Source organism: Salminus brasiliensis, chromosome 9, assembly GCF_030463535.1.
Source record: "Salminus brasiliensis chromosome 9, fSalBra1.hap2, whole genome shotgun sequence".
NCBI lineage: Eukaryota > Metazoa > Chordata > Actinopteri > Characiformes > Bryconidae > Salminus > Salminus brasiliensis.
The window spans coordinates 23822903-23835120 of NC_132886.1; the positions used below are offsets into that span (position 1 = coordinate 23822903).

The 12218-nt window shown below is 43.1% G+C and overlaps 1 protein-coding gene across 1 annotated transcript; it reads left to right on the plus strand.

Moving 5' to 3' along the window:
* Positions 1-4130: 4130 nt before the first annotated feature.
* On the plus strand, positions 4131-6105 carry LOC140561640 (uncharacterized). Its single transcript, XM_072686870.1, has 7 exons — positions 4131-4554; positions 4914-4969; positions 5108-5185; positions 5307-5408; positions 5501-5548; positions 5644-5724; positions 5825-6105. The coding sequence occupies exons 1-7, from the start codon at positions 4389-4391 to the stop codon at positions 5966-5968; spliced, it is 675 nt and encodes a 224-aa protein (XP_072542971.1). The 5' UTR covers positions 4131-4388; the 3' UTR covers positions 5969-6105.
* Positions 6106-12218: the final 6113 nt, after the last annotated feature.

The following is a 12218-nucleotide window of genomic DNA, read 5'->3' on the forward strand; positions in this document are numbered from 1 at the left end:
GATGGAGTTGCTGTTTAGTGTGAACCCCTAAATGCTGACCTGGAGCATGGAAGTGGAACATCGTGTCCTTTCATCAACAAAAAGGAAGTCTATAGATCTTTCTTATTCTTCTAATTCTCTTAATGTTTCTCAATTTTATATTTTTTATGTTTGTTTATGTTTGGAAACACATCTTCCAGATTGTGTTTAACCATGTTGGAAATATCTTTGTCTCACTTTGTCTGTCTTTCTCACTGTCTGTCTTCTATGCAGGGATCAAGTGCATCATTTCTCCTGGACGTGTCTTTTAGATGCTGCCACTGTTCTACATGACCAGAGCCCATACTAAATGCTGACCTGTGGGAGCGCAGAAGTAGAACATCATGTCCTCTCATCAACAAAAAGGAAGTTTTTCTATCTTTCTGATTCCCCCACCTCATCTCCCCCTTCTTTATTTTGTTATGTTTTGTAATCTTCTAGATTTTGTCTAACCATGTTGGGAATATCTTTCCCTTCCTTTGTCTCTCTTTCTGACTGTAGTCTATGCAGGGACCAAGTGCAGCATTCCTCCTGGATTCCAGATTCCAGACAAGAGTGAAACAGGAACTTCATGAAGACCCCCAGACCACATCAGATGATGTGCATCACTTCTACTTTCAGATGCTGACAGTGTTCTTCATGACCAGAATTGCTAATGGCTGACCTAGGGGCTCATAGAAGTGGAGTAGCATGTCCATTCAGCATGATCTGTATGAACATGGAAGTGGAGCATTCAGTCATCAACAAAAATAAAGTGTTTAGTCTTCTCATCCCCACCTTAGCTGCCTGTTCTCATTTTTTTTATGTTTTCTGTTCCCCATTTTAAATAACTGATTATTGGTCTCAGTTAACTGTTGATTAATAAAAAATGATCGTATACGATAATTCATCTCAGTGTCACGGTTTGGCACAAGACCGAGGCGGACGTACTCACAGGATAATTGTTTTAATACAAGACAAGAAAACAGAAACCAAACAAGCACAAAGTTTAGCAAAATGAAGAACACCAGACTCACATGAACAGGCCAAATCTACAAACCATAAATTGGCATGAACACATACGCAGGAATAGGAACATTAGCGCACACACATGCACAAGACCAGACAAGGGATGACTGAAACAAAGAGGTACTTATACAAACACTAACAAGAGACTCACAAGGACTACCTGGGACTAACAAGGGGGTGTGGCTACAAAGGAGACACTGGTGGAACACTAATGGACAGGCGTGGCTAGGGCAGACAAGACACAAACCGAGCCATGTGCTTGGGAGGCAGACATGACAATGCGCAGCTCCGGGGTGCATAAAACCAACACCTGTCAGCACAGAGTCAGGGGCGTATGGCTTAGGAGCCGGCACTGGAGCAAACACAGGCAGCCAGGGAGTCGCTGGCACTAGAGCAGACGATTTGGGAGTCAGCACTGGAGCAGATGCAGCAAGTGTCACAGGCACTGAAGCAGACGACCTGGGAGCTGGCACTGGAGCAGACGTGGCGGGCGCCACTGGCACTGGAGCAGACGCGGCGGGCGCCATCATAGGGACCGATGTGGGAGGCGTAGTCATCTCAGGGATGGGGGCGGCAGGTACCACCTTCACAAGAACAGCTGCCACTGATTGCCTTGGGGCAGTCACAGACACCACTGCTGGAACAGAACTAGACACAGGGGTAGCTGGCACTGCTAGCCTGGTAGTAAGCGCAGATGCCACTGCCTTGACAGGAACAGAGGCGGGCTGGGCCGCAGAGACAGGAACAGAGGCCGGAGGCCTGGGCGCAGACACTGGAGCCGGGACGGACTCCTCTGGTGCAAGGGGCACCTGTCTGAGAAAGTCCAGAATGTCCCACAAACTAGGATACTCATGCCCGGCGCCCTGGTTAACCTTGCCTAAATTGTCCTCAGAAAGGCTAACCGCAGTAAGCCATATCTCTCTCTCAAAATCCTCCCCATTCCATAGAGGAAAACCTTCATACGCCGCCTCCTGTGGCATCGGGTGGAGGAAGGCTCCTTCTCCTTCCATACATACCCAACGGGGGGGCTGTCTCAGGGCACATCTGGAACAGGGATTATCCACTACATCCATCTTTTTGGGTCTGGTCTTCTGTCACAGTTTGTCACAAGAACGAGGCAGACATACTCACAGGACAATTGTTTTAATACAAGACAAGAAAACCGAAACCAAACAATCACAAAGTTTAGCAAAATGAAGAACACCAGACTCACTTAAACAGGCCAAATCTACAAACCATGTACTGGCATGAACACATACGCAGGAACAGGAACATTAGCATGCGCGTGCGCACATGCACAACATGCACAAGACCAGACAAGGGATGACTGAAACAAAGGGGTACTTATACAAACACTAACAAGAGACTCACAAGGACTACCTGGGACTAACAAGGGGGTGTGGCTACAAAGGAGACACTGGTGGAACACTAATGGACAGGCGTGGCTAGGGCAGACAAGACACAAACAGAGCCATGTGCTTGGGAGCACACACCAAAACCAAACAATGGCAGACATGACAACAGGGGCAGGCATGACACTCAGGAGGTTTTAGGTTTAAAGGATGACTTAAAAGTAAATTATATAATATTCAGAACATTTTAAAAAAAATCAAATTCACAAAGAATTATTCTTAGAGAACATACTGATCATTTAATTAGAGTTTATTATAAGAATATTTTGGAAATTGTGATTCTGTGTGTCTCAAATACAGTAATATAACATTAATAACCTTCACTGAGGATGATAAACTCTTTCATGTTCTGAGAGGCTTGCATTTATAATTAAGTCATAACAGAGTTCTCACAGCTAATGAAGCTAAATGAACAATATCTCATACATACAAACACATGCTTTTCTGTTTTAAACAACAACTTTGTTACAAATGTGTAGAAGCACATACAAAGAATGCTCTTTACACTCAGGAGTTCAGATTAGAGATGAACAGCAGTTTGTTCAAGTGAAAAGTTCACATTTCAAACAGAAACCTTTTCTTACACAGTTAGAGAAAGAAGATCAGAGTAAAAACCTTCTTTAAATGGAAGCAGATTAAAAACAACCTGCAAACTGCAGAGAGCATGAACCCACTATGGGCTACCTGTCACCCTTCAAACACACCTGTAGGAAGGAGAAATTATTCTTGCATAATGTGAATACATAATGCTTAAACAGTGTTAAGCCATTTATATAAAACCACAAAACTAATGGAAACATCTCCATTTGCTTTTATACAATGAAAGAAAATTTATATTGTAAATTATGTAAAAGTTATACAACATTTTTATCGTAATAAATTCCTACAAATGTAGGAAACCCTAGTGAATTTCAATCTTAGACTGACGTAATGGTAAAGTGTCTTCAGGGCTCTGCCAGGTGTTCCTCTTTGCCTCTGATGTGGCAGACTACAGAGCTTGCATGGTGAGGACGTGGCTCAGCACACACACAGAGACAGAACACATTCTCATTAATTAATATTTACAGGCCTCCAGAAGCCTACTTAGACTTTTCACTAAGAATTTAGTGATTTTGTTACAGGCTTAGCAATGTGCAGTAATAAGGTAATAAGTGTAGGAGATTCTAACATTCATTTTGAAAAGGAGAACAATTTACATTTGTATTAAATATATGTAATATGTGTAACATTACATATTAATGTAATATCTACTGTAGTTTTCTGACTCTTTACTTAATGACCTGGGTTGTTTTTTTTTGTTGATTATTATTATTATTATTATTATTATAAAAGTTGTGAATGCAGAAGTTAAAAGACAAAATAAACACAGAAAAGGTTAAAAGTATTTGATTTGTTATGTTGGTGATAATAATCATGCTAATGTTTTTCACATTTCAAGGACACACATTTCATATGTCCAAAATTCTGATCACTGACTTTTATATGCTGACCAGTAAATGAGAAACAATTATATATCATTGCTGTCCAATGAAAACTTTAGACAAAAGGCCAAAAAGTTCTTAACTTTATATGGAAGTTAATGTAAAATAAGATGTTTTAAGAATTCATGCTATATCTATTTCCATATACTGTCTTTCCCACGTGACTTTAATGACTGAGAGTCTGATGCTGCTCTGATGACTGAAAGTCTGGATGCAGCAGCTCTTTATAAGCTGAGCTGATGTGAGGACATATAAACACGAGCGGTAAAACCGGTGACGTAGAAAAGCGGCTGAGATCTCTGCGTCTCGTGAGCATGTTTTGAAATGAACGTTGGTCTCCGAGGTGACAGAACGTTCTATGGAACTTTACCGGAACTGAGCTCTGACTCTGATCAGTCGTTTACCGACACCCACCTGAGCAAGACGCTGTTCCTGAGCTTTCACTACCTGAACACCCAACCGACTGGAGATGCCTCGTCCTCTGCCTTTCCTCGGGGTTCAGCTGCGGCCAGTGGTCCTCTGGGCTGCTGGCGTTTCAGCTGTAACCGCGTATTTTCTCTTTTCTAGGTGGCGGCGGGTCCTGGACCAGCAGCGGACGACGGTGGATGCTGCGACCCGGACCGACGCCTGCGATGGTGAGTTCAGTTAACGGCTAGTTTTGATAGCACAGCGACGACGAGACCAAGCGGAGCTAGCGCTTCATTTACTGACCGAGTGGCGGCGCTGTCTAGCGCACACTAACCCGGTAACCTTTTTAATAGACCTCGTTTCTGAGCTTCACTGGCGGTAAAACATCGATAGCTAACGCTTGGTTTCCTATGGCAACAGGTTACCACAGTAACAGAAGGTCAGAGCTACCCTTCATTCATTAGACTTTAGTGAATCCACACTACAGTCCCTCTTCATGCTGTAGAAGCTTTTCTTACATATTTCAGGGATTATTGATCATTTTAATGTTGAATATTGAAACTTTTTATTTGAACTTTGTCTTTAGGAATGGATCATCTGGAGCAGGAGGTTCTTCCATCCTTCTGTGTCCTCATCCCAGAGGTAATCTTTCTCCCTTAGTTCATAAAGACTAATGGGGATCATTGATTGGAGGAGATTACAGTAATATTCCTACTGTATGAACCATATTTCCATATCTTGTCTCGTCTTAACATTGTTTCTCCTTCACCGTCCCTGTAGCAGTCCCGCAGAGAGGTGGACAGAGGCAACAGGACGTTTTCTTCCACCTACTCAAAGTGGTCATCGGACTACAGAAAGGTTCCTCTCAGTTTTTATTGTGTTTATAGTACAATACTCTGAACACACACATTTTAGTACTTACCTGTTGTAGAAGGACGTTTTCTAACTGCTCAGATGTTTTTCCATATGATTTCTGCAGCTGGTGGAGGTGAAGCTCCAGCACAAGGCCATCTACAACGGTCTGGAGTCGGAGCACTGGTGGCTGCTCATCAACGACTTCTACCACGTGCGCTCACTGGAGGTAAGTCAGTGGAGTAGATTGAGGGTTTTATTGTAAGTAGATCTTCTACGACCTGCTTTCTCTCAACCTCATGCTTTTCCTTGTATTTACAGCTTCCTCCCCAGCATTTCGCCACCACCCGTGCAGTGGCCTACATCAGGGTAAAGCTACATATTCTCTTGAATTTTAAGACTTTTGGAACCAGTTTGTCCTTTTCTAGTTTTGGTTTCGTCACCATGTCACTCTGTTCATTCAGTGCACCGGGCCGTTCATCGTGGAGGCGAAGATCTACCTGCGCGCCGAAACAACAGAGTCGTCAGTGCAGGATGTTTTCCTGGTAAGTTCTGGTTCATGTCTTTTTATAATTAGAGTTTCTAGTAGTGCGTCCAGTGACAGTTCTACACAGTTTCATCATTTATTTATTGTGTGCTCTTCAGAAAACCATGGTGGCCATCACGTCGAAGGGGGTCTCCGTTGATGAGGATGGCCGTTGGCGGTGCCACGACTCCAGCGACAGCCAGACCCTCGAGGCACCTTTCGTGATGTCCGGCAGGCCAAGAGGACCACCCCCTGGATTCTGATCAGCTGCAGGACTATTTACTCTGTTTTATTACATTTTAGATATTTTACATTTTTTAGCATTAAAGTAAAGCTTTCTGAACCCATTTAGAGTTTGACTGATTATCTGGGAGTGTGTGTGTGTGTGTTCTTTTTTTCAGATGGAGTTGCTGTTTAGTGTGAACCCCTAAATGCTGACCTGGAGCATGGAAGTGGAACATCGTGTCCTTTCATCAACAAAAAGGAAGTCTATAGATCTTTCTTATTCTTCTAATTCTCTTAATGTTTCTCAATTTTATATTTTTTATGTTTGTTTATGTTTGGAAACACATCTTCCAGATTGTGTTTAACCATGTTGGAAATATCTTTGTCTCACTTTGTCTGTCTTTCTCACTGTCTGTCTTCTATGCAGGGATCAAGTGCATCATTTCTCCTGGACGTGTCTTTTAGATGCTGCCACTGTTCTACATGACCAGAGCCCATACTAAATGCTGACCTGTGGGAGCGCAGAAGTAGAACATCATGTCCTCTCATCAACAAAAAGGAAGTTTTTCTATCTTTCTGATTCCCCCACCTCATCTCCCCCTTCTTTATTTTGTTATGTTTTGTAATCTTCTAGATTTTGTCTAACCATGTTGGGAATATCTTTCCCTTCCTTTGTCTCTCTTTCTGACTGTAGTCTATGCAGGGACCAAGTGCAGCATTCCTCCTGGATTCCAGATTCCAGACAAGAGTGAAACAGGAACTTCATGAAGACCCCCAGACCACATCAGATGATGTGCATCACTTCTACTTTCAGATGCTGACAGTGTTCTTCATGACCAGAATTGCTAATGGCTGACCTAGGGGCTCATAGAAGTGGAGTAGCATGTCCATTCAGCATGATCTGTATGAACATGGAAGTGGAGCATTCAGTCATCAACAAAAATAAAGTGTTTAGTCTTCTCATCCCCACCTTAGCTGCCTGTTCTCATTTTTTTTATGTTTTCTGTTCCCCATTTTAAATAACTGATTATTGGTCTCAGTTAACTGTTGATTAATAAAAAATGATCGTATACGATAATTCATCTCAGTGTCACGGTTTGGCACAAGACCGAGGCGGACGTACTCACAGGATAATTGTTTTAATACAAGACAAGAAAACAGAAACCAAACAAGCACAAAGTTTAGCAAAATGAAGAACACCAGACTCACATGAACAGGCCAAATCTACAAACCATAAATTGGCATGAACACATACGCAGGAATAGGAACATTAGCGCACACACATGCACAAGACCAGACAAGGGATGACTGAAACAAAGAGGTACTTATACAAACACTAACAAGAGACTCACAAGGACTACCTGGGACTAACAAGGGGGTGTGGCTACAAAGGAGACACTGGTGGAACACTAATGGACAGGCGTGGCTAGGGCAGACAAGACACAAACCGAGCCATGTGCTTGGGAGGCAGACATGACAATGCGCAGCTCCGGGGTGCATAAAACCAACACCTGTCAGCACAGAGTCAGGGGCGTATGGCTTAGGAGCCGGCACTGGAGCAAACACAGGCAGCCAGGGAGTCGCTGGCACTAGAGCAGACGATTTGGGAGTCAGCACTGGAGCAGATGCAGCAAGTGTCACAGGCACTGAAGCAGACGACCTGGGAGCTGGCACTGGAGCAGACGTGGCGGGCGCCACTGGCACTGGAGCAGACGCGGCGGGCGCCATCATAGGGACCGATGTGGGAGGCGTAGTCATCTCAGGGATGGGGGCGGCAGGTACCACCTTCACAAGAACAGCTGCCACTGATTGCCTTGGGGCAGTCACAGACACCACTGCTGGAACAGAACTAGACACAGGGGTAGCTGGCACTGCTAGCCTGGTAGTAAGCGCAGATGCCACTGCCTTGACAGGAACAGAGGCGGGCTGGGCCGCAGAGACAGGAACAGAGGCCGGAGGCCTGGGCGCAGACACTGGAGCCGGGACGGACTCCTCTGGTGCAAGGGGCACCTGTCTGAGAAAGTCCAGAATGTCCCACAAACTAGGATACTCATGCCCGGCGCCCTGGTTAACCTTGCCTAAATTGTCCTCAGAAAGGCTAACCGCAGTAAGCCATATCTCTCTCTCAAAATCCTCCCCATTCCATAGAGGAAAACCTTCATACGCCGCCTCCTGTGGCATCGGGTGGAGGAAGGCTCCTTCTCCTTCCATACATACCCAACGGGGGGGCTGTCTCAGGGCACATCTGGAACAGGGATTATCCACTACATCCATCTTTTTGGGTCTGGTCTTCTGTCACAGTTTGTCACAAGAACGAGGCAGACATACTCACAGGACAATTGTTTTAATACAAGACAAGAAAACCGAAACCAAACAATCACAAAGTTTAGCAAAATGAAGAACACCAGACTCACTTAAACAGGCCAAATCTACAAACCATGTACTGGCATGAACACATACGCAGGAACAGGAACATTAGCATGCGCGTGCGCACATGCACAACATGCACAAGACCAGACAAGGGATGACTGAAACAAAGGGGTACTTATACAAACACTAACAAGAGACTCACAAGGACTACCTGGGACTAACAAGGGGGTGTGGCTACAAAGGAGACACTGGTGGAACACTAATGGACAGGCGTGGCTAGGGCAGACAAGACACAAACAGAGCCATGTGCTTGGGAGCACACACCAAAACCAAACAATGGCAGACATGACAACAGGGGCAGGCATGACACTCAGGAGGTTTTAGGTTTAAAGGATGACTTAAAAGTAAATTATATAATATTCAGAACATTTTAAAAAAAATCAAATTCACAAAGAATTATTCTTAGAGAACATACTGATCATTTAATTAGAGTTTATTATAAGAATATTTTGGAAATTGTGATTCTGTGTGTCTCAAATACAGTAATATAACATTAATAACCTTCACTGAGGATGATAAACTCTTTCATGTTCTGAGAGGCTTGCATTTATAATTAAGTCATAACAGAGTTCTCACAGCTAATGAAGCTAAATGAACAATATCTCATACATACAAACACATGCTTTTCTGTTTTAAACAACAACTTTGTTACAAATGTGTAGAAGCACATACAAAGAATGCTCTTTACACTCAGGAGTTCAGATTAGAGATGAACAGCAGTTTGTTCAAGTGAAAAGTTCACATTTCAAACAGAAACCTTTTCTTACACAGTTAGAGAAAGAAGATCAGAGTAAAAACCTTCTTTAAATGGAAGCAGATTAAAAACAACCTGCAAACTGCAGAGAGCATGAACCCACTATGGGCTACCTGTCACCCTTCAAACACACCTGTAGGAAGGAGAAATTATTCTTGCATAATGTGAATACATAATGCTTAAACAGTGTTAAGCCATTTATATAAAACCACAAAACTAATGGAAACATCTCCATTTGCTTTTATACAATGAAAGAAAATTTATATTGTAAATTATGTAAAAGTTATACAACATTTTTATCGTAATAAATTCCTACAAATGTAGGAAACCCTAGTGAATTTCAATCTTAGACTGACGTAATGGTAAAGTGTCTTCAGGGCTCTGCCAGGTGTTCCTCTTTGCCTCTGATGTGGCAGACTACAGAGCTTGCATGGTGAGGACGTGGCTCAGCACACACACAGAGACAGAACACATTCTCATTAATTAATATTTACAGGCCTCCAGAAGCCTACTTAGACTTTTCACTAAGAATTTAGTGATTTTGTTACAGGCTTAGCAATGTGCAGTAATAAGGTAATAAGTGTAGGAGATTCTAACATTCATTTTGAAAAGGAGAACAATTTACATTTGTATTAAATATATGTAATATGTGTAACATTACATATTAATGTAATATCTACTGTAGTTTTCTGACTCTTTACTTAATGACCTGGGTTGTTTTTTTTTGTTGATTATTATTATTATTATTATTATTATAAAAGTTGTGAATGCAGAAGTTAAAAGACAAAATAAACACAGAAAAGGTTAAAAGTATTTGATTTGTTATGTTGGTGATAATAATCATGCTAATGTTTTTCACATTTCAAGGACACACATTTCATATGTCCAAAATTCTGATCACTGACTTTTATATGCTGACCAGTAAATGAGAAACAATTATATATCATTGCTGTCCAATGAAAACTTTAGACAAAAGGCCAAAAAGTTCTTAACTTTATATGGAAGTTAATGTAAAATAAGATGTTTTAAGAATTCATGCTATATCTATTTCCATATACTGTCTTTCCCACGTGACTTTAATGACTGAGAGTCTGATGCTGCTCTGATGACTGAAAGTCTGGATGCAGCAGCTCTTTATAAGCTGAGCTGATGTGAGGACATATAAACACGAGCGGTAAAACCGGTGACGTAGAAAAGCGGCTGAGATCTCTGCGTCTCGTGAGCATGTTTTGAAATGAACGTTGGTCTCCGAGGTGACAGAACGTTCTATGGAACTTTACCGGAACTGAGCTCTGACTCTGATCAGTCGTTTACCGACACCCACCTGAGCAAGACGCTGTTCCTGAGCTTTCACTACCTGAACACCCAACCGACTGGAGATGCCTCGTCCTCTGCCTTTCCTCGGGGTTCAGCTGCGGCCAGTGGTCCTCTGGGCTGCTGGCGTTTCAGCTGTAACCGCGTATTTTCTCTTTTCTAGGTGGCGGCGGGTCCTGGACCAGCAGCGGACGACGGTGGATGCTGCGACCCGGACCGACGCCTGCGATGGTGAGTTCAGTTAACGGCTAGTTTTGATAGCACAGCGACGACGAGACCAAGCGGAGCTAGCGCTTCATTTACTGACCGAGTGGCGGCGCTGTCTAGCGCACACTAACCCGGTAACCTTTTTAATAGACCTCGTTTCTGAGCTTCACTGGCGGTAAAACATCGATAGCTAACGCTTGGTTTCCTATGGCAACAGGTTACCACAGTAACAGAAGGTCAGAGCTACCCTTCATTCATTAGACTTTAGTGAATCCACACTACAGTCCCTCTTCATGCTGTAGAAGCTTTTCTTACATATTTCAGGGATTATTGATCATTTTAATGTTGAATATTGAAACTTTTTATTTGAACTTTGTCTTTAGGAATGGATCATCTGGAGCAGGAGGTTCTTCCATCCTTCTGTGTCCTCATCCCAGAGGTAATCTTTCTCCCTTAGTTCATGAAGACTAATGGGGATCATTGATTGGAGGAGATTACAGTAATATTCCTACTGTATGAACCATATTTCCATATCTTGTCTCGTCTTAACATTGTTTCTCCTTCACCGTCCCTGTAGCAGTCCCGCAGAGAGGTGGACAGAGGCAACAGGACGTTTTCTTCCACCTACTCAAAGTGGTCATCGGACTACAGAAAGGTTCCTCTCAGTTTTTATTGTGTTTATAGTACAATACTCTGAACACACACATTTTAGTACTTACCTGTTGTAGAAGGACGTTTTCTAACTGCTCAGATGTTTTTCCATATGATTTCTGCAGCTGGTGGAGGTGAAGCTCCAGCACAAGGCCATCTACAACGGTCTGGAGTCGGAGCACTGGTGGCTGCTCATCAACGACTTCTACCACGTGCGCTCACTGGAGGTAAGTCAGTGGAGTAGATTGAGGGTTTTATTGTAAGTAGATCTTCTACGACCTGCTTTCTCTCAACCTCATGCTTTTCCTTGTATTTACAGCTTCCTCCCCAGCATTTCGCCACCACCCGTGCTGTGGCCTACATCAGGGTAAAGCTACCGTCTCTCTTGAATTATAAGACTTTTGGAACCAGTTTGTCCTTTTCTAGTTTTGGTTTCGTCACCATGTCACTCTGTTCATTCAGTGCACCGGGCCGTTCATCGTGGAGGCGAAGATCTACCTGCGCGCCGAAACAACAGAGTCGTCAGTGCAGGATGTTTTCCTGGTAAGTTCTGGTTCATGTCTTTTTATAATTAGAGTTTCTAGTAGTGCGTCCAGTAACAGTTCTACACATTTTCATCATTTATTTATTGTGTGTTCTTCAGAAAACCATGGTGGCCATCACGTCGAAGGGGGTCTCCGTTGATGAGGATGGCCGATGGCGGTGTCACGACTCCAGTGACAGCCAGACCCTCGAGGCACCTTTCGTGATGTCCGGCAGGCCAAGAGGACCACCCCCTGGATTCTGATCAGCTTCAGGACTATTTACTCTGTTTTATTCAATTTTAGATGTTTTACATTTTTTTGCATTAAAGTAAAGCTTTCTGAACCCATTTAGATTTTGACTGATTATCTGGGAGTGTGTGTGTGTTCTTTTTTTCAGATGAAGTTGCT

Bases quoted from the DNA above. Each gene is read 5' to 3' on its own strand.
- LOC140561640 (XM_072686870.1), top strand. From the start codon at position 4,389: ATGCCTCGTCCTCTGCCTTTCCTCGGGGTTCAGCTGCGGCCAGTGGTC. The intron at 5,186-5,306 runs GTTCCTCTCAGT...TGATTTCTGCAG, and splicing joins GGTCATCGGACTACAGAAAG to CTGGTGGAGGTGAAGCTCCA. The intron at 5,725-5,824 runs GTAAGTTCTGGT...TGTGCTCTTCAG, and splicing joins CAGTGCAGGATGTTTTCCTG to AAAACCATGGTGGCCATCAC.